This window comes from Macaca nemestrina, chromosome 4 (assembly GCF_043159975.1).
Source record: "Macaca nemestrina isolate mMacNem1 chromosome 4, mMacNem.hap1, whole genome shotgun sequence".
Taxonomy (NCBI): domain Eukaryota; kingdom Metazoa; phylum Chordata; class Mammalia; order Primates; family Cercopithecidae; genus Macaca; species Macaca nemestrina.
In genome coordinates this window covers 146,708,222-146,732,699 of record NC_092128.1, presented here as the reverse complement: position 1 = coordinate 146,732,699, position 24,478 = coordinate 146,708,222, and the positions used below count along the sequence as shown (strand labels likewise).

General features: G+C 42.1%; 1 protein-coding gene across 10 annotated transcripts in view; it reads left to right on the top strand.

Annotated features, from left to right (window-relative positions):
* The first annotated feature begins 1,055 nt into the window (after positions 1 to 1,055).
* The window catches only part of LOC105466343 (activator of transcription and developmental regulator AUTS2), a 1,205,160-nt gene continuing 1,181,737 nt past the window's right edge, over positions 1,056 to 24,478 (top strand). For 4 of the 10 annotated variants that reach the window (XM_011715331.3, XM_011715334.3, XM_011715336.3 and 1 more), the window contains exon 1: positions 1,063 to 1,825. In XM_011715331.3, coding sequence (XP_011713633.1) covers positions 1,517 to 1,825 — 309 coding nt within the window. In that variant the 5' untranslated portion in view covers positions 1,063 to 1,516. Of the gene's footprint in view, positions 1,826 to 2,445; positions 9,581 to 24,478 lie in introns of those variants that run through there. The other 6 variants (XM_071094058.1, XM_011715337.3, XM_011715335.3 and 3 more) reach the window with 4 other exon arrangements.

The window sequence follows — 24,478 nt, the reverse complement described above, 5'->3', positions numbered from 1 at the left end:
GCCCGGCCGCCCCAGCGCGCATGCCCTGGGCTTGCGAGCGCGGCCAGCCCCCAGCCTTTTGCTTTCTACACACTCTACAACTGGGGAGGGGGCGGGGGAGGAGGGAGCCCAGCCGTCCACGTGATCCCGCCGGCCGGGGCCGCGGGGGCGGGAGCGCGCGCCGAGAGAGGCGCGGGGAGGGCGGGTGCGCGGGAGCGCGCTAGCGAGCGAAAGCACGAGCGAGCGAGCGAGCGAGCGGGCGGGCGCGGGGCTGGGCTGAGGCGGGCGGCGGCGGCGGCGGCGGCGGTGGGCCGGCCGCGGAGGGGGAGGAGCGGGAGCTGCGCGAGGCAGGCAGGCGGGCGGAGGATGGGGCAGTGCCCGGGCTCCCGCTGCAGCCGCCCGGGGACACGCCGTGCACCCTCCGGCTCGGGGCTTTCTCGGCGGCGGCGGCAGCGTTAGCGGCGGCGGCGAGAGCAGCGTTCCCGGCTGCGCTTCTCCCTCAGGAGGGGCGGCGAGAGAAGCGGCGGCGGCGGCGGCGGCACACCGGTGTCTCTCCCGCTGGAGATTTCTTTCTGCTTTCCTCATCGACTGACTGACTCACCCCCTCCCTTTTTTGAGGAAGGGTGACCTCTTCTCTGGGACTGGAAAAAATATTTTTGTGAGGAGGGGGGCGGGTGGCAGCGACAGGGTTTGCTTCTTCTCTTCTTTCATCTCGCTCTCCTCCCCCCTCGAAGACCGAAAAGCAAACCCCACAACTGCTCCAGCAGCATCCTCCTTCCCTTCCTCCGCCTCCCTTCTCCTCCGCCGCTCGCAGTTTCGCCCTCTCCTCCTCTAATGATTGCATTATTATGCTCCCCTCTCTGGGGGGTCTCGCCCCTTTTGGGTCGCTCCGGAGCCCCGGCCTCCCCTGGCTGCATTTCTTAAAAATTAGGGAGACTGGGAGTGAGTTTTCTCCGAGGCGTGTGTGAGAGGCGGCGGGGGTGTTTTCCTGCGCGAGGGGCGGGTGAAGTTCATTGCCCCCACTTTTCCCGCGACCTTTTTCGGACCCGATTTTGGATCGGGTTGAGGGGGGCGCGGGCGTTTTCGGGGGGCGGGGGGCGCGGCGGAGAATGGCCGCGGGGAGGGCTCCCCGGAGCCTCCCAGTCTCTTGATCAAAGCATTCCGCTATTCTGATTTATTGCCTGCTTGGTGAGTTATTTTTTTTCCTCTAAAGGAGACCTGTGTGTTCAGCCATTACTTTGCTCGGCGCTGCTCCCAGGCATCTCCGACCCTCGGTGCTGTGGGGAGCCCCACACTTGGGCTCCTCGCCTCTCGCCCTCGCTCCCCGTCCCTCCTCCCCTCTCTCCGCCCCTTCCCCCTTTTCTTTCTCCTCTCTTTCTTCCCCTCTCTCCCTTCTTTCGGCCGCCGTCTCCCCCGCGCCCTCCTCGGGGCGGAGGGAAGCCGTGAAGGGGAGGGAGGGCTCGGTGTCAATTTTTTTTGTGTGGCCGCGGCCGTAGCCTGTGGCGGGCGAGCGGGGAGACCCCGGCGCAGCAGAGCCATGGATGGCCCGACGCGGGGCCATGGACTCCGCAAAAAGCGGCGGTCGCGGTCGCAGCGAGACCGGGAGAGGCGCTCCCGGGGCGGGCTGGGGGCCGGCGCGGCCGGCGGCGGCGGGGCTGGCCGGACCCGGGCGCTCTCACTCGCCTCGTCGTCGGGCTCCGACAAGGAAGACAATGGGAAGCCCCCGTCCTCCGCCCCGTCCCGGCCCAGACCCCCGCGGAGGAAGCGGAGAGAGTCCACCTCGGCCGAAGAGGACATCATTGATGGATTTGCCATGACCAGCTTTGTCACTTTTGAAGCGCTGGAGGTAAGGGGGACCCCCCTCCCCCCGGGTTCCCTTTATGCACGACCCCACTCGGCTGCGCCCGGCTCTCCTGCCTCCCCCGCCGCGCTCCGGGCTGTCTGTCTGTCTGTCTGTCTAGGCTGAGGTCTTATTGTTGGTGGGGGGAGCTGGGGGCGCGGGCAGACAGGCAGCAGGAGGGAGTCGCAAAGCCGTGCCTGGTCTCCTCGTTTCCTCGTTTTCTCGCTCGCCTGTCCCCTGCGCCCCCTCCCTGCACCCCCTCCACAGCAGATGGGCAGAAAGAAAGGGGTTCAGGCATCACAACAATGCGCCCCCTCTCCACGGAGAGCTCTGCCCCCACTTCTTCCTCCTCTCCCTCCCCAATCATGGCTTCTTGGCTGGTGGAAGTCTCTTTGCTGGGTTTGGGGCGCCTGTGGACGGTTCTCTGTGTGCTTTCTACAGAGTCATATGTTCGTGTGTGTGTGTGTGTCTGTGTAGTGTATACCTTTCTCGGGTGTCCTCGGGACCGGAGACTGATGGGGTTTTGTGGTTTCTTTGCGCCTCCCCCATTACCCCCCATATTCTTTTTTTTTTTTTTTTTTTGGTGAAGCTGGGGAAGGGGGCGTTTTCTCCTGGTTGGGAGAAAGGAGGGAGGAGGGGAGAGAAGAGGGAAGGGTGGAATAGCTCTCTGTATTCTGTTGTGGGGCTCTGTTACAGAAAGGGTTAATTATATTATCTATACACATACATAGGCACATGTGTGTGTGTACATGAGCAATTTAGTTAAAGGACAGAAAAAGGTACACCAGGGAAGACTGGTGGGAGGAAAGAATAAAATCCTAGCTGCTGTCTGAAGGGCTTGTCACCAATTGTCCCTCTGCGTTTCCTTTTTTTGTGTTTTCTTTTTTTTTCTCTCTCTAAGTGATTGGCTTTGTGTGTGTCTATGTGTGTGTATTTCTTTCTTTATTCCTTGGGCACCTGCAGCGTTGATTTCCAAATGCACATTTTCCTCCCGGCCAACTGGCTCCTAGTGTGGGGGAAAAGGGAGGGAGGGAGAGACTGTCTTTGCCTGGACCTATCTCCTTTGGTGTGGTATTGGTCATTGGCCTCTATAAATTTAACCGCCTTCTTTCCTCCCCCACCTCCCTGTCCCCACCCCCCCCACACCATGCACACATACACACAGAAGGCTTTGAGATTCTGCAGAGTTGGTCCACCTTTCTTAAGCACAAAACCAAGATACGGTTTATAGTTGGCTTATAGTGTTTCATGCACCTGATGTGATGGTTTGAGGTTCCTGAAGGAAACTTTTCCCTTTCCTTTTTTTTTTTTTTTTGTTGTTGTTATTATGGTATTGTTTCAAATGCTCAGATGCGAGCTTTGTTAATGACAGCTTAAATCTCATATACAGTAACTGTACAGGTTTAGATTGCTGGTTCTGTTGATGTGTTTGGGTGTCAGGTTTAAATTTTGTTTTCAAAGGAAGGCTTCCTATCAGTGTTGTCCTTTTCTGTGTGAACTGCTTTTGGTTGGGCTGCTGGTGGTGATGGTGGTGGATGGTGGCCAGTGGTTGGGAGTAAGGGAGGTACTGGTGGTGGTGGTGGAGGTGGTGGTGATGGTGATGGTAATATTGGTGGTGGTCATAGATTTTGATGTCAGCGATTGAATCAGTTACTCTCTGGTTCTAGAATTGGTGCTTTATTGGCCAAAATTTTGAGTGTTGAGGTTCACCACTTATTAGAATAATTCCAACTGTGGCTTTAAGTTTGCCAAGGTGGGTGGTTACCGTACAGTGTGACCTCTTTCTGTCTCTCTCTCTTGCTTTAAAATAGGAGTTGAAATGGCAGCATGTTCCTAATAGAACATGCTGTTTGGAATTTGGTTCATCATTGCTGTCTGTGGTTGGTTTAGGAAAGTACTTGTAAGAGCTGTTACAAGTGGTTCTGCTTTCTGCATGGTTATCCTGGGCTGTGGTGTGACCCCTCTCAGGAATCAGGAGGGGCCACTAGATTCCCACGAACATTTTTCGAGGACAAGTAGGGATATATGTGTGTGTATATATGTATATCACTTATGCAGTTCTTTTTGATGGTTTTATTTTTAACAAATAGGTGTTTGACTGGGCTTGTGATATATATCTATTTATTTGGCTTTGGCGAGAAAATGTGCTCATTTTAATTTATTTTGTGCTTAAAAACTTGTAATTTTAAAAGAAGACCAAGTTCAAAATGTACAGTTAATACCATTTCTTTCTTTGCTCTGATTATTTTTTTCTGCTACTTTTTTAGATTCAAAATCCAAGTTATTTTGGTTAGCTGAATACTATGCCACCTTCATATCTAAATATCATATGTATATCTATGTGTAGGTATAAAAGGTCTAACTTTTTTAAAAGTTTACTTAAAATTCTGTAGAAAAATTTAAACATACAGAAGTAGACAGAACACCCAACATCCAGGTTTGAGAACTACCAACTCATATCTCATCTTGTATTTTCTATGTTTCATCTGTTTTCTCTCCCACATATGATCTCATCCGTATTTCTCATATAGAAATACTTCTGTATGAATCCCTAAACCATAATGACTCCAAAAATCCTCAGATCCCACCAAAACCCCCACAGCAGTATTATCACACCTAAATAAATGTGTAACAGTTCACTAATACCAAATATCCTGTCAGTGTTTACATTTTAAGAGGCCCAAGTTTTTAGGGAAGCCATAAATACATTTGTCAGATTAAAAACACACAATGGGAAATAGAAATCATCATATATGTCTGGTTCTTTGGCAAAAGGTAGTTTCATTGGCTGTGTGCTATCACATTGTGTCCATGCTGGATGGTCAGAACATATGTGTGTAGTGATTATTAAATTAAAACCTCTGGTGGTCCACTGTATTCAGTCTGGAAGATTTATTGAACTATCACCAAGAAATGTGAGGGCTTATTGGGAACAGGCAACTAAACTATGAGCTTGGACAAAAATGTGTGTTGCGGGAGTATTTGTAAAAGTTAGTAATTATTATACTTGCTAAGAGTTATCCTAAATACGTGGTATGTTCTTGGGCCTTGTGTTTAGAAATGAAATCAGTTGTCACCACATGTCATTAAGGGTGCTGCTGGTATGATATTGTGAAAAGAAACCAGAAATATTGGCTTGTACAGCTAGGTTTATAGCTTGTGCCAGTTCAGAGCAATAACTGGCAAACAGTGGAGTAGCATACTTTGTGTGTTAATGGACACATTATTTGATTTTGTTCTGAGTAGCTGATTTTGGACTTCGCTTTTTAAAAAAGAGGCTTCTAACTCATTATGAAATGTGCTAATATAAATAGTTCCAGTTCAACTGATTTTACTGATACTGGAGTAAAAGTGATAACTTGCCTAATGAGAACCTGCATTTTTATCTTGATTATTTTTTGCTGTTGTTGGATTCTTTTTTTGAGATGTTGAAAGCTTTAGACGTAGTTTGACAAGTCTCACATTTTATAGGCGGTGAAACTGGCTGAGATAGTTTTATATTCACAGGACACTTGTCTTGAGTAATTGTACCCTGAAGTTCAAGTGTATGATTATGAAGAGTCTCATGATAGAAGATAAGAGGGTAGGCGAGGAGGCTAAAGTTGAACGTGGTGTTCTTTTCATTATGCAGTTGAGAAGCAGAATTAACATTGGTATATAGTACATTGTTTGTTTGGATATTCTTTGAGTGACAGGATGAGAGCAAAAATCCCCAAATAAGATGTCTAGTTTTTTTAAAAAGTGGCTTTTAGCAAACAAAGAATAAATGGGAATGTTGGGGTCCTACTACCATCAGTGTGTCCTGGTGTGTCAGATAGTGTTGGCTTTCTGCTATTTGGGTTTCTTTTCTGTGTTGTCGCTATTAGGAAGCCATGTGAGTACCATGGCTGAAAACTTGACTTTGCAAATTCATTATTTTTTCCCCTTATTCCTCTTTTGTGCACTGGGTTCTTAGAGCAGCCTCCTTTTTTACAGCTGACCAAGGGAAGCTAAGATGAAATTTGTGGAATTAGCAGAAAAGAGGCCAATTGGAGCTTTGTAGGCTTATGAAAGTAAAGGAAGACTCATTTCTAGTGGTTAGAGCATCAAACCAAGACTTTGATGCGGTCTTCACTTCCTGGCTCTGTTTCAGGGCTTACCCCACACACACATCAGTAGCATAAGCAGGCTGTACAGAATTTGATGTACTTATAACATGCTATGTTAATAGGCTCTAACAATTTATTATGGTCAGATCACTTTTATTTAGTTGTTTAAAAAACAACATTAGTTACGTGCCTTTTATCAGTCAGCAGATGTTTATGGAGTGCTTAATATGTGCAAGGCACTAAGAATATAGAGAACCCAAACATAAATGTAGCGTTTTGAAAAAGTATGTAGTTTAGTTGATAAATTAAAGCCAGCACATGTGAAATAATTTTGAAACAGGCACTTGAATGCCTAATATCAACTAAGCACGATAGGCTTTTAGAGACAGGCTAGTGAGATAGGCTGAATTGTTCAAGAAGGCTTCATGGGGTAGATGGGACCTAGAAGGGTGAAGTGATTTGGATATATGGGGAAGGAGTTAGGGCTAGGGAGAGCATTCTAAAGGAATAGTGAAGAAGGCACATGAACCAGATGCTATGTGGTTAGGACTCGGAGGCTAGGAAGGGCTGGTGGAAGTAAGTACAAAGGTAAGTAAAGAGTGCTTTTAGTGGGGCGGGAGACCTGTGGAGACCCACATTCCACGCTTGGCCTGCCTAACTAGTGTAGCCTTTGGAAGTTAACTTTCTAAAAGCATAATTTCCTTTATCCATTAGTGGAGAGATTTAAACTAGTTTAGAGCAAAGCTTCTCAAGCTGAAAGGGAACATAACTTTACAGGATGTTCATAAATTGTGTTCTAGACTGAAACAGAGTGATCTACCCTCAAATAGTTTTTGAAACTTGATGGGCTAGACAAAATTAAATGGATGCCTTGTTCTTTCAGAATTAAAAGTCTATTGTGTGAATGTGAATTTTGAGTATCAGAGAAGGCACTGTGATGTGTCTAATTTCCTAAATCTATTTTGACCACAGAACACTTTTATTCTCTGCATTGTAATCTATAATCTAGTATGGGAAGTACTAGAAAGGATCCAAAAAAGTCCCTCCAGATCTTGGAATTTGGTGATATCTGAGTCTGGGGTGAGTGGGCTGATGGTAGACGACTTGGAAAACCAGGCACAGAAGCTTGTAGTCAGTGCGTGGGAGCTGCTTCTTAAGCAGGAGTGGCAAGGGGAGTGAAAGTGAGGAAGATGTAAACAGTGAGGGAGACTAGTCCATGTCTTTTCCTGCTCCCCTTTCCTGCCTGATATCTGCCTTTTTACTGATTGTCGCCAACCCCAACAGGAGGTTCTCATTAATAGCTCTTTCAGTGTGATGATACTAGCCCAATTCTCATGCCACCAAGCTGCCCTTCAGCCAATGTTTTATCCTCTCTGTCCCTTCTAGTTTCATGTATTGCTGCTCTTTAGCAACCTGTAAAAAAAGTTGGATGAGAAAGGAGGTTGACATTGATGTTAAAACAAGGATTTCAAATTATCTGCCTTTGGCTTGCTGTATATGAAGTGGTAGTTCAAAAAAGGGTCAGAACCTCTCTTTTGCTATTAGAGAGCCAGGAAAAGCTGTGGAACTGTGTTTCTGTTGCATTTTTCACTTTCTTTTTTTGGAAAATTTGGCCATGGGACTGTAAAGGAAATGGGTCAGTTCCAGCGTTTGACTTCTGAAAGTGTGCATAGCTTTAGGACCTGAGAAGTGATGAGAGAATTTGGAGGAAAGGAAGGGTATGAATAGTGTGTGTGGTTATGAATTCAAGTATTTTACTATACTTACCGAATTTCAGTATTTTACTCTATAAGGCAGACCATCACTTGAGGAGTATTTATGTGAGATGTGGTTGAAGGTTGTGAGATGATGGTTCCATGCAGCTTGTGTTAATTGTGGATATTAACTACTTGCGCCTTTTTTTGGAATTAGAATATAAATGAATTCGTGAATTTAAAAAATGAATTGTGAGGTTAGGAATTGAACCTTTGATCCTCTCTGAGAGTAGTGTTCTGTAGTTCTCACTGTTGAAAAAGGGTTAAGAAAACAGAACAGTAAACATGATTCAAGGAGTGTTAAGGGTGATAAAGAGATTCTGAGACTCTTCTACACCACAATTCTATGTATTGTCAAAGATAAATGGTGACTATTTAGTTTGAAAGAATGTTAGGATTAGAAATAAGGTCCCCAGATGGACACAACAATAGTTGAGGCTAGCTATTAAGGAATAATTTAGGTCTTAAGAGTTATGAGATTTGGAAGCCTTTGGACAAGAAGGTCTGTGGCACTTTGTGTGTGTGTGTGTGTGTGTGTGTGTGTGTGTGTGTATGTGCCCACCTGTGTGCATGTGCAGGGTGAAGGATGGTGGGTTAGTGGCTTTACATTTTATTTTATTTTATTTTACCCCTATCCTATATAGTTGTCATAATATACTAAATGCAACCTAACTTTGTAAAAGTGCTTCATGCTGTTTTTTTTCTCCTCAAGAAGCAACTTTTTTTTTTTTTTTTTTTTTTTTTTCAGAATTAGGATTAAACCCAATATGCTGCAGATGTAGGATAAAGAACCTAGTAATGGGATAGCAGCTGTTAATTTTAGAAAGTTTTGAAAAGATTCATGTAGATTTGAAAACTCAGATCACTGAAGTTAAGAAGAGCAGTATGATAATGAATTTGGTAAAACTTGAGACAGGAGAGGATCAAAAATAATTAGTAAGCTGGAGCAGAACTGTTTTCTCTTAGGTAATCAGAACCTGTTCCATTAATGTAGACTTTTTTCCCCTCTGGAAGGTGGAGAGAATATCGAATTTAAGACTGGTGAGACCCTAAGTGTGACTTCTTTCTTCAAAATCTGAGCTATGTTCTCCTTCATTTCTTCTAACAAAATTCCAGAGTAATGATAGTTTCTATTATAGCTTTGTATCTGTTGGTATGCAATCAATACATATTGTGAGGTCACAAAGAATAGGCCCTTTTCATGCTGTTAGTATGAGGAGGGGAGGAGTGGATTTTCTAGAATTTGACTGCCCCTGTTTGTTTAGGAAGAGACTAGACAAGTATAGGCTTCTATGTCTTAGTCCTGTTCAGGTCTCTGATTCCATCCATTGCAAGGGGCTCTGGACCCCAAAATCATATGAATTGGTGCCTTCTTTGAAGGTGTTTATTTCACATATTAGTGTATGTGACTCTCCTAGGGTCCAGTTAGATTCCCCGCTCACCTGCTGCCTACTTCCCTCCTTTCCTTCTTTTATCTCTCCTTCCGATCCTTCTTTCCTCTCTTCCCTTACTGAGGTAGAGCTATCAAAATTATGAATGCTGTTAATAAAAGGGAGTGCATTTAGAACATTGTGTATGAAACGCGAAAATTGAAAAGTTTTAAAATTTCATTATTTGAACTGTGACAATCTGCTTGAGGAATTCTAATTTAGCTCTCTAAAGGTGAATTGCTTGCCACAGCTTTCTTGGCTGTTACAGCTCACTTTTCTAATTTCTCAGCTTATATCTGAATTCTAGTTAGTTTGTTTGCCAGAGCAAACTTTATAAATGATCAACTGCATACAAATATTTTAAAAATGACTTAACTGTCATTTTAACTTGCCACTATACCTCACGGTGCCATACCTCCTTGTTACCGCTGGAGTCCTGGAAAACCCATGTGCAGTAAAATGGAGTCACAAGAGAAAAGCCCACAATTTGTAAGTAATGGAAAATTGCCAATGCAAGTTGGGATTCATTTTCGGCAGAAAGTCTTTAAATTGAAAGTATTGTGTGGCCGCTATTAACTGAAGCACAGCTTGCAAATACAGATTGCAACTCTTGGTTATATGGGTGAAATCTGATATTTTCTTTCTTTTATTTATTTATTTATTTTTGAGACAGGGTCTTACTTTGGTTGCCCAGGCTGAAGTGCAGTGGTATAATCATGACTCACTGCAGCCCTGACCTTCCTGGGTTCAGGTGATCTTCCCACCTCAGCCTCCCAAATGCTGGGACTACAGGTGCATGCCAGCATGCTCAGCTAATTATGTATTTTTTGTAGAGATGGAGTTTTGCCATGTTGCCCAGGCTGGTTTCAAACTCCTGGGTTCAAGCAATCCACCCTCCTCAGCCTCCCACACTGCTGGGATTACAGACGTGAGGCACTGTACCCGGAAAGCAATCTGATATTTTCAAACTGTGGCTAAGTTGTAAACCTGAGACTGAGTTTTAGTCATTGCCAGGGGCAAGTTGTGATGACACCTGAGGGATCTCATTTTCCTTTTTGTCCCCATACCTACCCTCCTCTGCACCACAAAACCTCATTTTAAGTTTTTGTAAAGTTTCTGATCGCAGTAATATTTTAGAACTTAAAAAGAGGAATTAAGAGATTACAGTCCCATATTGTAAGTATTTCTTGGTTGTTATATTGAAGTGGACTTCTTTTTCTTTTTTTTATTTCTTCTAGATCTCTTTGTTCAGTTATACTTGTTGGCTAAAGGTTGCTGGTTAAATGTTGTTTAGTGAAATGTTCTGTAGTTAAAATCTTCACAAAGAAAAAAAAGTAAGAATGAAGGTGTGGATAGCACAATAATTGAACGTTAGATTATTACTTGTTTTCTAGCCACATGATAGAAATTCCAGTGACTTCCACACATTCTGTCTGTACACGTTCAGTTGGCAAAGAGAATGAAGGTCCTGGACTGTGTTTTTCTAAGAAATGATCTTATATAGTTGAAGTGAAATTATACTTTCACTGGAGCAAAAAGGGAAACAAGCATTTGATAAGTGTGTCATGCTGCATATTACGGTTTGCTCCCTCATTTGTTATGATTACTTGAAAATTACAGTTTTGAGATTAATATGCAGAGCTAAATCTTTAGGAGGTATCCTAAAGTTAGGACCTACACTTTTTCAGAGCAGCCTTTTGATCCATTTTATTCCAGCCATTGGTAGTTGATGTGCTTTCTAAGCCATGTGGCATCAGAGGCACAGATGTTGTCTTTAGTGATGTAGTTCTACCTCTCATTTTGCAAATGAAAACACAGCCCACGGGGGTTAATTGACCTGTTCAAGATCACACTGGGAGTTAGAGGCTCTCACTGTTACCCTATGAATCTAGGAGACTACTTCTTGTAAGTTAGTACTGGGGAGTCCCAAGGATTGGGAAGCTTGGAAGGAGATTTTTTAAAAACATAATGTATAAATGTGGATGAGCACCCATGATTGTAAGCTTCCCATTTCAACTAAGAAATGTTCTGATTTACACAATATCAAGAACCTTTAAAAAGCATTGTTCCCTCCCTGCACTCTCTCCCAGTATATCACCCTGAAATTAGTTGGCCTTTCTCTGTAGATACACTCATCGTTTTTAAACACTGCCCCCACCTCCCTTTTATAAGGATGTAAAATAAAAAAATAAATATTGGGGTGGTTTCTCATCATTGAATGTCCAGTGGAAAGATAAAATAATTATTTGGATGTAAGATGACCTTAATGTGGCCCATGTAAAATTTTAACAAAATTTCTTGTGTAAAATATTTTCCTTAGCCTAGCAATCAGTGGAAACTCAGAGCAACTTCATAACATTGGTAGCAGGATGTATGGAGTGAGTGAACTTTGGAGGATAGTGGAGTTGAGGCTCAACCAAAATTTTCTTCTGAAGAAATACTCAAAATATTAAATCCACATGATGTGTTGACTAAGGCATCTTGCCTGTTCATTGCTGAACCAGAACATTTATAACAACTGTTTGTCATGTGTATATATTCATAGCCATTCATATAATTAAAAGAAGTTTTCATGGGATTGTAATAACATATCAAGATGGATGTAATTAAAACAGAAGCAGATTGACACCCTGAATTAAATGCAAACCATAAACCAGGATACCTGAGCATTGTGCCTTACATATTTGCTGTAGGGGGCAGTGAGCCAAATATGCAAATAAAAAGACATTGATGAATTTCCCTGGGTGTGTATGTGGTAGCAGAGAACCCAACTATTTTATTAATCTTTTATCAAGCATTGTTTAGATTTGCAGCAGCCATGGAATGTATTAATTTGGCAGACCAAATAGCTTAGGACCAGAAAGTAGGAAATAATAAAGGGAAGACATGATTGATACGCTGTCCTATAAATAACACATGCGACTGACAAAGGGGCTGAGTAATCTTTAGATCTGTGCTTCATTTCATTAATGGAGTTGTTAAACCAGGATGTTTGAGTTGAACTTCAATCAGAGAGGCTCTGCCTCCCATTTAAAATGCAGGCCTGTCTCTAGTTACTCTCTGGACTGATATGTTGACAAAATTGGTGTAAATCGAATTTTTGTAAATTGGATCAAATGCACCAGGGGAATCTTGCTGTGAAAAATATGAGTCCTTTTTATCAACTATAGTACTCCTCCTCTCTGCAGGGAGGCTGGGATTTTGGTGGAGTAAGTCTCTTTAGATGGGCATTGCTTCCTCTGAGACAGTTTTCTGCATATGTTCCCCGTGCTCTGTTCCCTGTGCTCCTGGAAGACAGTGACTGTGAGATTTGCATTTTCTCTTCAGGTTTTATACCTCACTTGGTCGGTGCTTCCAGGAATAATTGGTGGTGATTTGAATAAGCCCGCATCATTCAGATTTCAGAGCTTGGTTTTCAAGTGCTTGCTAAGGAGGGCTCCCGGCTATGAATATGGAGTATGATTTCCATATCTGTTCCATTGGGGAGTCCAGGCATGTCATAACCACTTCAGAGTCATGATTGTACCGAGACACCCTAGCTATAATTTTTCTATATGACAGTTCAGTTTTAAAATTGTAAAGATGCCAAAAGCAGGGCTGCATTGTTATTAGGGAAGTCAGTGACATCTGTTATATCTTGTTAACCAGGGGAGGAAAATGCTTTAATCAAAACATCTAATTATGCCCTATGAACTGATGAAATAAATATCCTTTGCTAAATTTTTGGAATTGGCCTTAATGGAAGAAGCTGGCCTCTATCAGAACTGTGAAGTAAATTTACCATTTTTATTTGGAAAAATATTTATTCCTAACCATAGTGACATAAGGGTATTTTAATTGTATCAGATTACTTTTATACTGTGTGTTGAAAATAGTTGTTTTTCAGAAGTTGTTGAAGCCAGCATCACGTTTCTGTTATTGTGCTCTCTGACTCCCTTAGCATATGAGGCCTCCAGAGGGAGTTTGTATTTCCAGATGTGAGCCTAGGAGGATATGTGGTGTCTTAGAGCCACCTGGGGAGGGAGCAAATGATAATTGCAGGTGAGATGCAGGGGGATAATTCAGCCTGTGTGCTGGGAGGTGCAATTTCACACCTGAATGTTGAGACCTGCTGTGTTAGACACTTGTGTTGTTTTAAAACGTTTTATTAGTCTAATATAGAAATGGACCAGATTGTCCCAGGTCACCTTCAGTTGAAAGAATATAAATGTTTTTAAATATTGAAGTATAATGTGATTCCAGAAATGGTTCCTGTGTTTAAAAGTAGTTTTACATATATCTGAAAGCATTAAAAGCTGTTTAACTCAGCATATCTATACTGCCTCTACCTCTCTTGATCATTTTTTAAAAATTGTAAATTATTTCGGCAATGTGGCTTTCCACTTTGAATCATTCAAGCTTCAAACTATCCAGTAAAACCATCCTTTTATCTATATTTCAAACCTAGAATTAATTTTAACTATAGTTATTACTTGTTTCCAGAATCACTGATGATGATGATAATAATATTAATGATAGTACATTACTGATAGTCTTAATGCTGGGATATGGATTATTTCTGAGAAATGAGTAGGTCTGAGAAATGCTTTACTTCTTAGCTTTGGGGGCATTTCATCTTTCTGACATGGTTTTCCCATGTATGGAGATCTTGGGACCCGCCTGAAGGAGTTTCTGAAGTGTTGACTGTGACACTATGGGCTTCATGTTTACTTTGGGATCTGGTGGGAAGTTCAAGTCCTATTATTTTTTCCTTGGTCTGTTTTATGCTTTGTGATGGCTCACTGTGTGTTTTTTGGGAGTTATGACTAGAACCTTGGAAAAAAGAGAGCCAGAGTTTTCTCCCTATATTTCTATTTTAAAACTTTTTTTTTTTTTTTTCCTGAGACACGGTCTCATTCTGTTGCCCAGGGTGGAGTGCAGTGGCACAGTCATGGCTCACTGAAGCCTTGACCTCCTGGGCTGAAGTGACCTTCTCACCTCAGCCTCCTGAGTAGCTGGGACCACAGGCGCATCTCACCACGCCTTGCTAATTTATTATTTATAGAGACCGAGTCGCCCTGTGTTGCTTAGGCTGGCCTTGAACTCCTGGGCTTAAGCGATCCTCCCATCTTGGCCTGTCAAAGTGCTGGGATTATAGGCGTGAGCCACTGTGCCCAGCATTATATTTCTTATGTATTGTTATTCTCCCTGTATTCTCTGCCTAAATGTAACCCCTGCACTCTTTTTATATATATCCTTCTGGGGATATTTGAGGCTTTCAGAATTGTTTCTTTCTTCACTCAATAATCTGTGCATAGTAGGTACTCAGTCATTGCTTATTTACAGTTGACAAAATTTCCATGAGAAGAAATTTTTGAAGAGGGAGCTGCTATTTACTATTCGCCTTGTGCCAGGCATTGTGCTAGCAATTTTGCATTCGTTATCCCATTGACGCACCCCATGAAGAAAAGAATAATATCTCTGTTTTATAGTTGAAGACACTAAAGCGCAGAGCCGTTAAATCAACTTGGGCAGGATCAGTATAAGAGAGGCAAGAAATGTAGCAGTTTTTGCCTGACTTGAAAGCTTGGGCTCCTTACCCCTTTACTCATTTTCATACAGATACATTTTGTGAAAGATTGCCACATGGTCTCTGGTAGACCACATTTGTTCATTGTTGTGCTGAAAATGTTACAAAGGATTTTCTAGGTATAATAATAGGATTTACAGGAGGGGAGAGTACTTATTGTCCAGGTCTTTATTTCCTTTGAAAAGTTAGAGCTTACAGTTAGGTTGCTGCCACTCATACAATATATCTGTAACATATTCCTTGTTGTTTTTTCTCTGTCTGTGTCCCTTTCACTGTTTCTCCGTGTTATAAAATCTGACCTTTTCCTAGGTTATACTACTCAGGTAGATTTTAAACCATTGTCAAAGGCAAGGATTCAGGCTCATGATATTGAGGGTTATTGTATGTCAGTGTCTGTTCTAAACCCTTGCACTCATTTATCTCACTGAATTCTAGAAGTAGCTCTCTGGAACACAAATGTAAAATTGGAATAAGGACTGGCATGCCCTCACAGATTACTGTGCATATAAGCTTATATTCTGCTATAGATTCTGAAGTATTTTGTCTTGTCTGCTTTTAAACTATTCTGGGAAGCAGCTCTTCTCTTGGGAATCTATTTCACAATAAAAAAGACCTTGTTTTGAGGGCTAGGTGTGTGTTTTTTTAAAAAAATCTATTAGGAACTCTATTCTTTCTGGTAAAAGACCACACTAAATAGCTCTTTTTGCTTTTCTTGATATCTGTATCTTGAAGATACCAGGTGACAAATAGTCCATTGATATCCTCTGTCATTATTTCCTTTCATTATTCTAAGCAGATTTGCAAATTGTTCTCCCTCATTTCCCATTCCACCCTGTTGAGGTTTGTTTATGCTACAAAGAGTATCCTAATGAATATGACTTGTTAGATTTGCTTCTTCAGGAAATCCCAACTGCATTTAGAGTACTGTACATTTTTGAGAAGCCCCCTCCTCATTTCCCCTGGGCTAAGTTGGGCCTCCACACAGGTCATCCTCTAGGACTTCAGGATTCAAAACTACTCCATTACCATTCATTTACAAGGAATGGGGGTTAGTACAAAGACACACACACAGAATACCCTCATTGGGCCTGAATTTTCTAAAAATTTCTAGATGAATATGAAGATCAGTCAAGTTACGTACTTCTGTCAAGAGTCACTCTCTGTCTCTCTCTCTTTTTTTTTTAAGAGATGGGATCTCACTCTGTTTCCCAGGCTGGAGTGCAGCAGTAATCATAGCTCACTGCATCCTGAAACTCCTGGCCTCAAGCGATCCTCCTGCTGCAGCCTTCTGAGGAGCTGGGCCTACGGGTGTGTGTCACCATGCCTGGCTAATTTTTAATTTTTTTTTTTTTTTTTGCAGAGACAGGGTCTTGCTATGTTGCCCAGGTGTTCTCAAACTCCTGGGCTCAAGTGATCCTCCTGCCTCAGCCTCCCAGGTAGCTGGGACTGCAGGTGTGAACCATTACCCCGGCTAATTTTTTTTTGGAGGGGTAGAAATGGGGTCTTGCAATGTTGCTCAGGCTGGTCTAGAACTCCTGGTCTTAAGCGCTTCTCCTGCCTTCACCTCCCAAAATGCTGGGTGTGGGCCACTGTACCCATCTGAGTATCCCTTTGAAGAGATGTGGCAATTTCTTCTTGGAATCACCATGCTCTGAGATACACAGTCTTGCCTTTCTCTCTCCAACTACCTCAATAAGCACAATTGCCCCTTTGTATGTCCAGAATGGAAATGCCATACTAGAATTCTGTTTTACAGATTATAATTGTTGGGGAGACCCAAGTCAAAACATGTTCTTTGAAATTTAAATATAACTGTAAAAGGAACCACAGAGTCCAGGGCTTTAAAGTTGATCTTTTATACTTTAATTTTATGTATTTGTAAAATACGAGTTCTATATTGACTCTAGGGCCTGCTTAGATTGTAAACTCTTAGTAACTGTCTTTTTAACTATTCCCTGTGTCCTTCCTTGCCCCTCTGGTGGTCTTTAATACCCCTGTTGTGATATTTTTGATTAAAGAAACATAGTATGAAGATGGGCTGTCAGGGATGGATGTCAGTTTCACTTCAGGGTAGTGGGTGCCACCTATTTTCTGTTTTCAGGTGAACATTACTTTAGCATTATTTTTTTTGAGACAGAGTCTTGCTCTGTCGCCCAGGCTGGAGTGCAGTGGTGTGATCTCAGCCTACTGCAACCTCTGAGTCCTGGGTTTAAGTGATTCTCCTGCCTCAGCCTCCTGAGCAGCTGGGATTACAGGTGCCCACCACCATGCCCCGCTAATTTTTGTATTTTTAGTAGAGATGGGGTTTCTTCGTGTTGGCCAGGTTGGTCTCGAACTCCTGACCTCAAATGATCTACCTGCCTCAGCCTCCCAAAGTGCTGGGATTATAGGTGTGAGCCACTGCATCTGGCCTATTTTAGCATTCTTGTTGTAGATTTCTACATCTGCTGCCCATATTTCAGCTGTACTCTTATTTTGTTTAGTATGATATACTTGGGATTAGGGACAGACAAATATGTATGCGCAACCTCATTTGGAAATTACATTGTTGAAATACAGCCCATATGGCCATTGTAAAATGGTTAGTACTGCATATAATTGCCTTTCCAATGATGTGCTTTGTCATTACTTCCATCTTCCAAGAAGCACTCCTGTAGCATGCTGACAGAAATAGCGTCATTAGAAAACATATGGACATGTAAAGGCATTAAATCATCTTTAGTTTAAGGATTAGATTACAGTGTTAGAGGATGGGTCACCAGGCTTTCAATCGATGACTCTTGCTTAGTTCAGCACTGCTAGACTGGATGATAGAGATTTGCCAAAGTCCAATTTACTTGTCTGCTAAGTGTACTTCATATCTTCCCTGCAATTGTGAGAACGTCCTTTAGCTGTATATAAGTCTCTATATCATAGTATTGCAGCCAGTTGGCTTCTCAGGAATGTTTTTTTCAACTATTCATGTCCTGTGCAGAATTCCTTTCTAGGATGCTCCCTCAACCTCTGTTTTTCTGAATGTGAGCCCAAAGCAGGCTAAGCCAGGATTTATTTTATTTGGGGGTCATTTAGATATAAAAAGAGACTAGGTGGTGGAGTCAAGAAAGTACCAGGTGGCTGCCGTGTTGCCCAAATATTTCCTCCCTTGTATAGCATCTATCTCCACATGGGTCTCAAGTCCACCTCCCTTCTTCCTTTCCCCTCTTAGAAGCAATGGGATTGTTGCAGCCTAGAGGCTCAGTGGTAGATCCCAGAGGCCAAGGGACCATGTGATAGAGTATGGAAAGAGACCATCCCCTGAATCCTGCCCTTTGTAGTTGGATGTTTTTTTCCCCCCACAACTAGATAGGTTTACTATCTGGCTGTACATATTCTAGGGATGCAACAGCTGTGGGACATGGTATGATTTGAATTTTCAGGGTCCTTTTTGTAGTTGTCAGTGAATAGTAAGTGAAATTGCAGAATGGAACATCATTCATCAAATTTAATATGTCTTCTGTGGAGTTTAGCAGAAATAATGTGGATTTGGGGACTTTCAGAGTGATAAGGGACTTTGGAGATCCTCATGGGCAGTGGTTTTGGGTATCCCAGGGTACGCTGAGTCATTTGAGGGGAGATCATGACTTTATTAAACCAGAACTCCACCTTTACCTGTCTTACATATTTATATTGATGTATTAGGGTAACATTCTCTTTGGGAAGAAAAAGGTGTCTGGATTTGCTTATTCTTTCATTCAAAAAAAATTTATTGACAGCTTCTATGTGCTAGGCAGGCACTATTCTAGGCACAGGAAGTACCATAGTAAATAAGAAAAAATAGATATCTATTCTAATGGAGTTTATATTCTAGCAAAGGATGGGGGGACATACTGTAAAAAAATAAACAAATATATAATATGTTGGGAGGTGACAGGGGATTTTATAAAGCAGGGTAAAGCAAGAGTGAGAACTTAGCACAGCAGGTCCTCAAATAACATCAGTTCTTTTCATTACAATGTTGATGAGAAAAAAAATTGATTCCTGGACAGGGCAACTGTGTGGAGTTTGCACCATCTCCCCGTGTATGGTCAAATTGCTTTCATTATGCATCGTATCACGTATTTAACTGAGGACTCACTTGTATGTGTATGCCTCCGTGATGTTTTATCCAGGGTGGGTTAGATAAGGCTTCTCTGAGGAGGTGATATTTGAGCAGAAACTTGAAGGAAGCGAGGGAGCAAGAAATACAGATACACCAGAGAAGAGCTTTCAAGGACAGGGGAGAACAAGTGTAAAGGCTTTGAGGAAGAAGGAGTGGCATGGCATGTGAGCAACATAGGAGACGTTGGTGACTGGAATGAAGCCATTGAGGAGGGTACAGAGAGTGGGGAGGGGCCTGTGGTCACTTTAACTGAGTGACTCCAGAAGCTTAGAAACAGCAGGAAGCAACTGTCCAAAGCCCTCATTCCCCAACTGAAAGTGTTTTTGAATTTCCCCAAGGTCACCCAGCTGATGTTTAAACAAGAGCACATCTGGAGCTCACATTATATTCTTTTATGGTAGCTTCTCATTGTACCTCGTGCCGCCACTCCAGGTCTTAGGAGACATGGGGCATCTTTTTGGAGACAAGATTTGTGTCTCATTTCCTGTTAGTGGGTGTGGCTCCTCCAAGAGATGTGCTTCAAGACTGTACAGAATTCCAGTGCCCAGTCATCACAAATTGGGAAACGGCTTTGCCAGTGCCAGAATCACCACCATTTGGGTGATTATTTTAACCACAATGGCTCATGTTTATCACAGGCTTACTGCTTGTGATATTTGTTGTACCCAGAGCTTTACGTGTATTAACACGTCTAACCCTCACAACATCTCTGTATAGTAGGTCACGTTATCGTTATTTTAGAGATGAGGAAACTGAGGTGCAGAGAAGTTAAGTAATTTCTGTATGGTCATGTAGATAGAAAGTTGTGGAGTCAGGATTTGAATTTAGACCATTTGCATTCAGGGCCTGCATTGAGCCTCTGACACAGAGGGGGTTGAGCTTGTCTCTAGAGAAACGAATTGGAATACGCTCCTCTTGCCTCCATTTTAAGGTGGTTCTAGGGCCTAGCCTTGGGAGTAATACCAGCTTGTCACAACCCACTTCTGTGACTCCCAGTGTTAGTTTGTATAGAGGATTTCACAGCCAGTCTGGCTCAGTACTGGCAACTTTGCTGATTTTAGGTGGATTCCTGATTCAGCAGGTACCTTTGGTCTTTCTGAGCTGAGTTTGACTAGAGCATTTTTCAAGACCTGCATGAGAGTGTATTACAGAATACAGGCCAGTGTTTTCAAGTCAGCCGACCCAGTTTTAACTGGTCTTTTTTAGCCCCAGTGAAGTAAAAGCCCCAGACACCACCAGTGCTCATAATCCATAGGAATGTAAAATCATCTATTTAGTACTGGTGCTTTTGAGGACCAGTACACTATGAGCTTGTTTTAAATTTGTCTAAAAATGTGTGCATATGTATATATGTGTATATACGACTATGAAATGTTTTCTAGGTATGGAAAAGTATAAAGCATAACATAGACAACACCCATGTACCCACCACCAACTTTAATAAACCTTATGATTTTACTATAATTTTCTTAAAATGGTAGGTTATTTTTAGTGAGGAGGAACCACAGTCAACCGTAAGTTTCAGAGCCCAGGAGGCTCAAACCTGGCCACACATTAGAATACCCTGGGGATACCCTGGGGAGCTTTAAAAAAGTCCCTGTGCCTCTGGGAGGGTGTAGGAAGCCCCCACCTCTGTCATCAGAACTTTGAAAAGCTCCCCAAGGGAGGGATTCTGTCATGCAGTCGGGGTAGAGACCTACTGTTCGGAGGGTTGTGTTCGGTTTTTCTTCACTGGGTTCTCTCAGATGCCTGGTACCAAGCCATGTGTGGTATTCCTGGCCTTTCTATTTCATTTTCTTAAAGCATTTTTTAATGTGGTTCTACTTTTCAAGATTCTGGGGGGTAATGTCCTGGGGAGTTCCTCTCCTTAGACTCTTCCCTCTTCAGCACCTTATGAGGCAAACCAGATATATTTACATATTCGTTACAAAGCATAAGCATCAGGAACTCTTAGAGAGTAGGAGTGAGGCATTAGAGAGGGGACTGAGAAATTCAGAAGTATTGGGAGCTACCGTCTGTTGAAAGTGTTTGAGATAAGTGAAAGTTATAACATTACTTTGGAAGCCAGTGGGGACGCAGGGTTTCATTTAGAAAACCTGGAGTCACACATACCTTTACAGGAAGGCTGTGAGCTGTGGGATGGTAGTTGAGGGCCTTTTTGGTCTACATCACAGGTTTATCAGTGAAATACGTGGTAAGATGTACAATAAGATGTGCCTTGCCACCAGAGTGGTCAGTTCTCTGTGGCCACACGTCCGTGACTGTATCCTCTTTCAGAAGTGCTGTCAACTATGTGTTATGTTTGGCCTATTTATCCTCTGTGGGCCTTGGCTCCGTGCAGCACCTCCATCCCTGTCTGCCCACTCATTCATTCAACAGATAGTTGCTGAGTTTCTTCTCCGTGCCAGGTTCTGTTCTAGGCACTTGGGATAAAAACAGTGAACTAAACAAAGCTTCTGCCCTCAAGGAATGACATTCTGGGGATGTGGGGGAGAGGTGGGTGAGTGGGTGGTGTTACATTCTGGTGTCGCATTGTTTTTTGATGTGTCTAACACAGAAAAAGATGTGTAACTGTAATCCTCTTTTAGAAAGCTCTAGGGGAGCCATTTGGCAGGTAGGGAAGTGTTTTGCCTAATTTGGCTTAAATTATGGTTTTTTGATTCTGAGGATTTCGATTACAAATGCCTCCATGAATATATTTCTTCAAGAGAAATTAAGTGCTGAGACATTAAAGCTTGCAGGGACCTTTTGAATTGGTTGGATTTTATTAACAGCTTAAAATGATGAGCATGATGTACAGTAAGGTTCAAGCTTAGGGGAGATGCTGAAGAAATAAGGATACTTGATTTTCTTTCCGCTTGAAGTGGAATCCACTAATCCATCTGTGCTCATAAATTTAAGAGAAGAAGGGCAGAAAACGAAAGTTTATTTCTAGGGCTCTCTACTGGGCAAGGCTATCAGGTTACCTTCATTGAAAATACTTAATCAGAAGTGAAACTTAAATCTGTTACAGTTGTCCACAGCTGTCCAGGGAATTGGGCACTGATGAATACCATCGGACGGACCCCTGAATTGAGGGAATGCCTCAGAGGTCATGTTTGGAGTTAGTCAGTAAAATGGATCTTGAGAAGAAAATAGAAAGTTTGAGGGAAAAAATTACTGGAAAAGAAATCTTAAAGCGTTTGGATTAGATGTTAGATGGATGAAGAAAACAGTGGGTGATATGATTTCCTTTCTGGATTACCATCTTCATCAGATATTGTTGTTGACTAAAGAAAACATATTCCCAGCATGTAAGGACTCTTTATACCTGTGAGCTCTTAAAAAGAATCATCTGAAATACTAAAAAAGCAAGAATATGTTGTTTCACTAGCTTTTGATTCCTAAAGTAGATTTTGACTTCTGGGTGTGGGAAGGTGGGTGGAAAATGAGTTTTTGTTGTTGTTCAAAGGCATGAAAACATTTTTGCCAGTTTATGTTTTCCTGGTGCATTTAGAAATCTGTGGATCCTTGGGGATAGTGTATGCAGGCAAATAGAGAATCCAGTACTTGTGAATCTCCCTGAATCCACAGGTTTGGGAATAAGGGCAGGGACTTGAGGGTTCACAGATGTGAAGGTTATACACATAACTCATGCAGAGAGATACAAGATCTTTTTGTACCCCCTTTGATTAGAAAGAATGGGACGTGAAAGTACTTAATTGTCAACTTCGTCTTCACCATACGCCCAGTATTGATGCACCAATGATAATAATAATGAGAACAAGCATTTATTGAGTATTGAGTATTCTAATTGCTTAAATCAACTCATGTAATTCTCACAGAGTGGTCCTGTGAGGTTAGTGCTGTTATGATTCCTGTTTTAAAGGAGAGGAAACAGGCACATAGAGTTTACACCCAAGGACGAGTGTGTCAGTGGTGGAGCCTGTACATTTTGGCTTCAGAGCCTGACTTGAACCACTACATAAGGGAACTAAATAAATGCTTCTTAAGAGTTTTATTCTGATGTTGCTTTTACTGGGACTTTCACTCTTTTTTCTACCCAACCCGGCCCACCCTCACCCCACTCGCCTCCACTTTATCTTTGGATGTCTTCAGAAGTTATAATATACCTTAAGCTTGCACCTTATTATAGATGAGAAAATAGAGATCTAGAAAATTATATTATATAATTGTTCTGTATGACCTAGTGAATCAGTGGTAGAACAGGGACATGGAACCCAGGTTTTCTGATATTTAGGTCACTGCTTTTTCTCACTGCACTGTATTGCTTCCATTAAAAATATTTTAAACTAACTGAACTAAAAATTTATAAACTTAATTTGTGTCACTTGTACTTCTGTGGATGAACTAGATTAAAATAACTAGGTGCTATGAGATTGTGCTATAGGGAGGAGGGTGGTAGACATTTTAGGAACTAACATTTGCCTCTGGGGTTATTTGACCTACTCTTGAGGATGTCTTTCTAATCTTTGGTAGGCATACTTAAAAGTGAGGGAAAGTATTTGAGGAAATACAAGAGCCATTTGCAGACTTTAGTTTTGTATGATCTGTGGGTTTATGGAAGGGTTTTTTTCTTTCTTTCTTTTTCTTCCTTTCCTTCCTTTCCTTCCCTTCCTTCCCTTCCTTCCCTTCCTTCCCTTCCTTCCCTTCCTTCCCTTTCTCTCTTTCTCTCTTTCTCTCTTTCTCTCTCTCTCTCTCTCTCTCTCTCTCTTTCTTTCTTTCTTTCTGCCTTTTTTACTTTAACCTCCAGTGGGGACACAACTAACTGAAATCTTAAAAACAAACAAACAAAAACCCTAAATACAAGCCTTCTTTCGCTATTGTTTGGCAAATAAGATTTCACAAGAGGGTAGAAAGAACTGCCTTGATTCTTGGTGTTTTAGACTTTCCTATAGTCTAGTTTTTTGTTTTTGTTTGTTTTTTCTTTTGGTCTTGTGATTCCTTTTGTTGTTACCTCTTTCCTTGGCTAATGCTTTGTTTAAAAACAAGTGCTCTGGTATTCCAAAACAAATTATCCAGCAGGCTTCCCGATGTGTTCTCAGATAAAAGACCCCAGGGTAGTGCTCTAACTCGAATTTCTAAATTCGGTTGCCTATGCATGCCTGAGAGCAAAATTCAGTTTACTAGTTCGCTTCCAACCCAGATTAATATGGTTATCTAAAGCGAGGGAATGTACATTTGAAACAGGAAATGTGGATTGGATTTACCCTTTCAAAGACCCCTAATGGGAACCCGGGATGTAATGAGTAGACTTTTGTCTGGGGTTAGATACTGTGGGCTCCCGTTTGTTTTTGAGTTTTTAGGTGAATGAATGACTTTAGTTCTGTCATTAAACCTCTGGAATTCTAAGGTTTCAACAATGTAATAATGATAATGAAAATAGGGAAAGGCTCCTAGACTATGCTGTGGAAAAATACATGTTCAGATTTTACTGAAGACCCAGAATCCCATGTGGCCACAAATAATTTGATTTCACAGTTTCTATTTCTAGATATACAGGATGGGGTTGCCAGCAGAAGTTATATAGTGGTTATAACATATCAGCTTCCTTTTTAGGGAAGATACTGTAATTGTGAGAAAAATGGTCACAAAAGCCTTGGCCAAATATTGTTTGTAGTTGGTAAGAGAACACTCAGTTATTGAAGCTTCTGCGAACCTTTTCCAAATAATTTACACC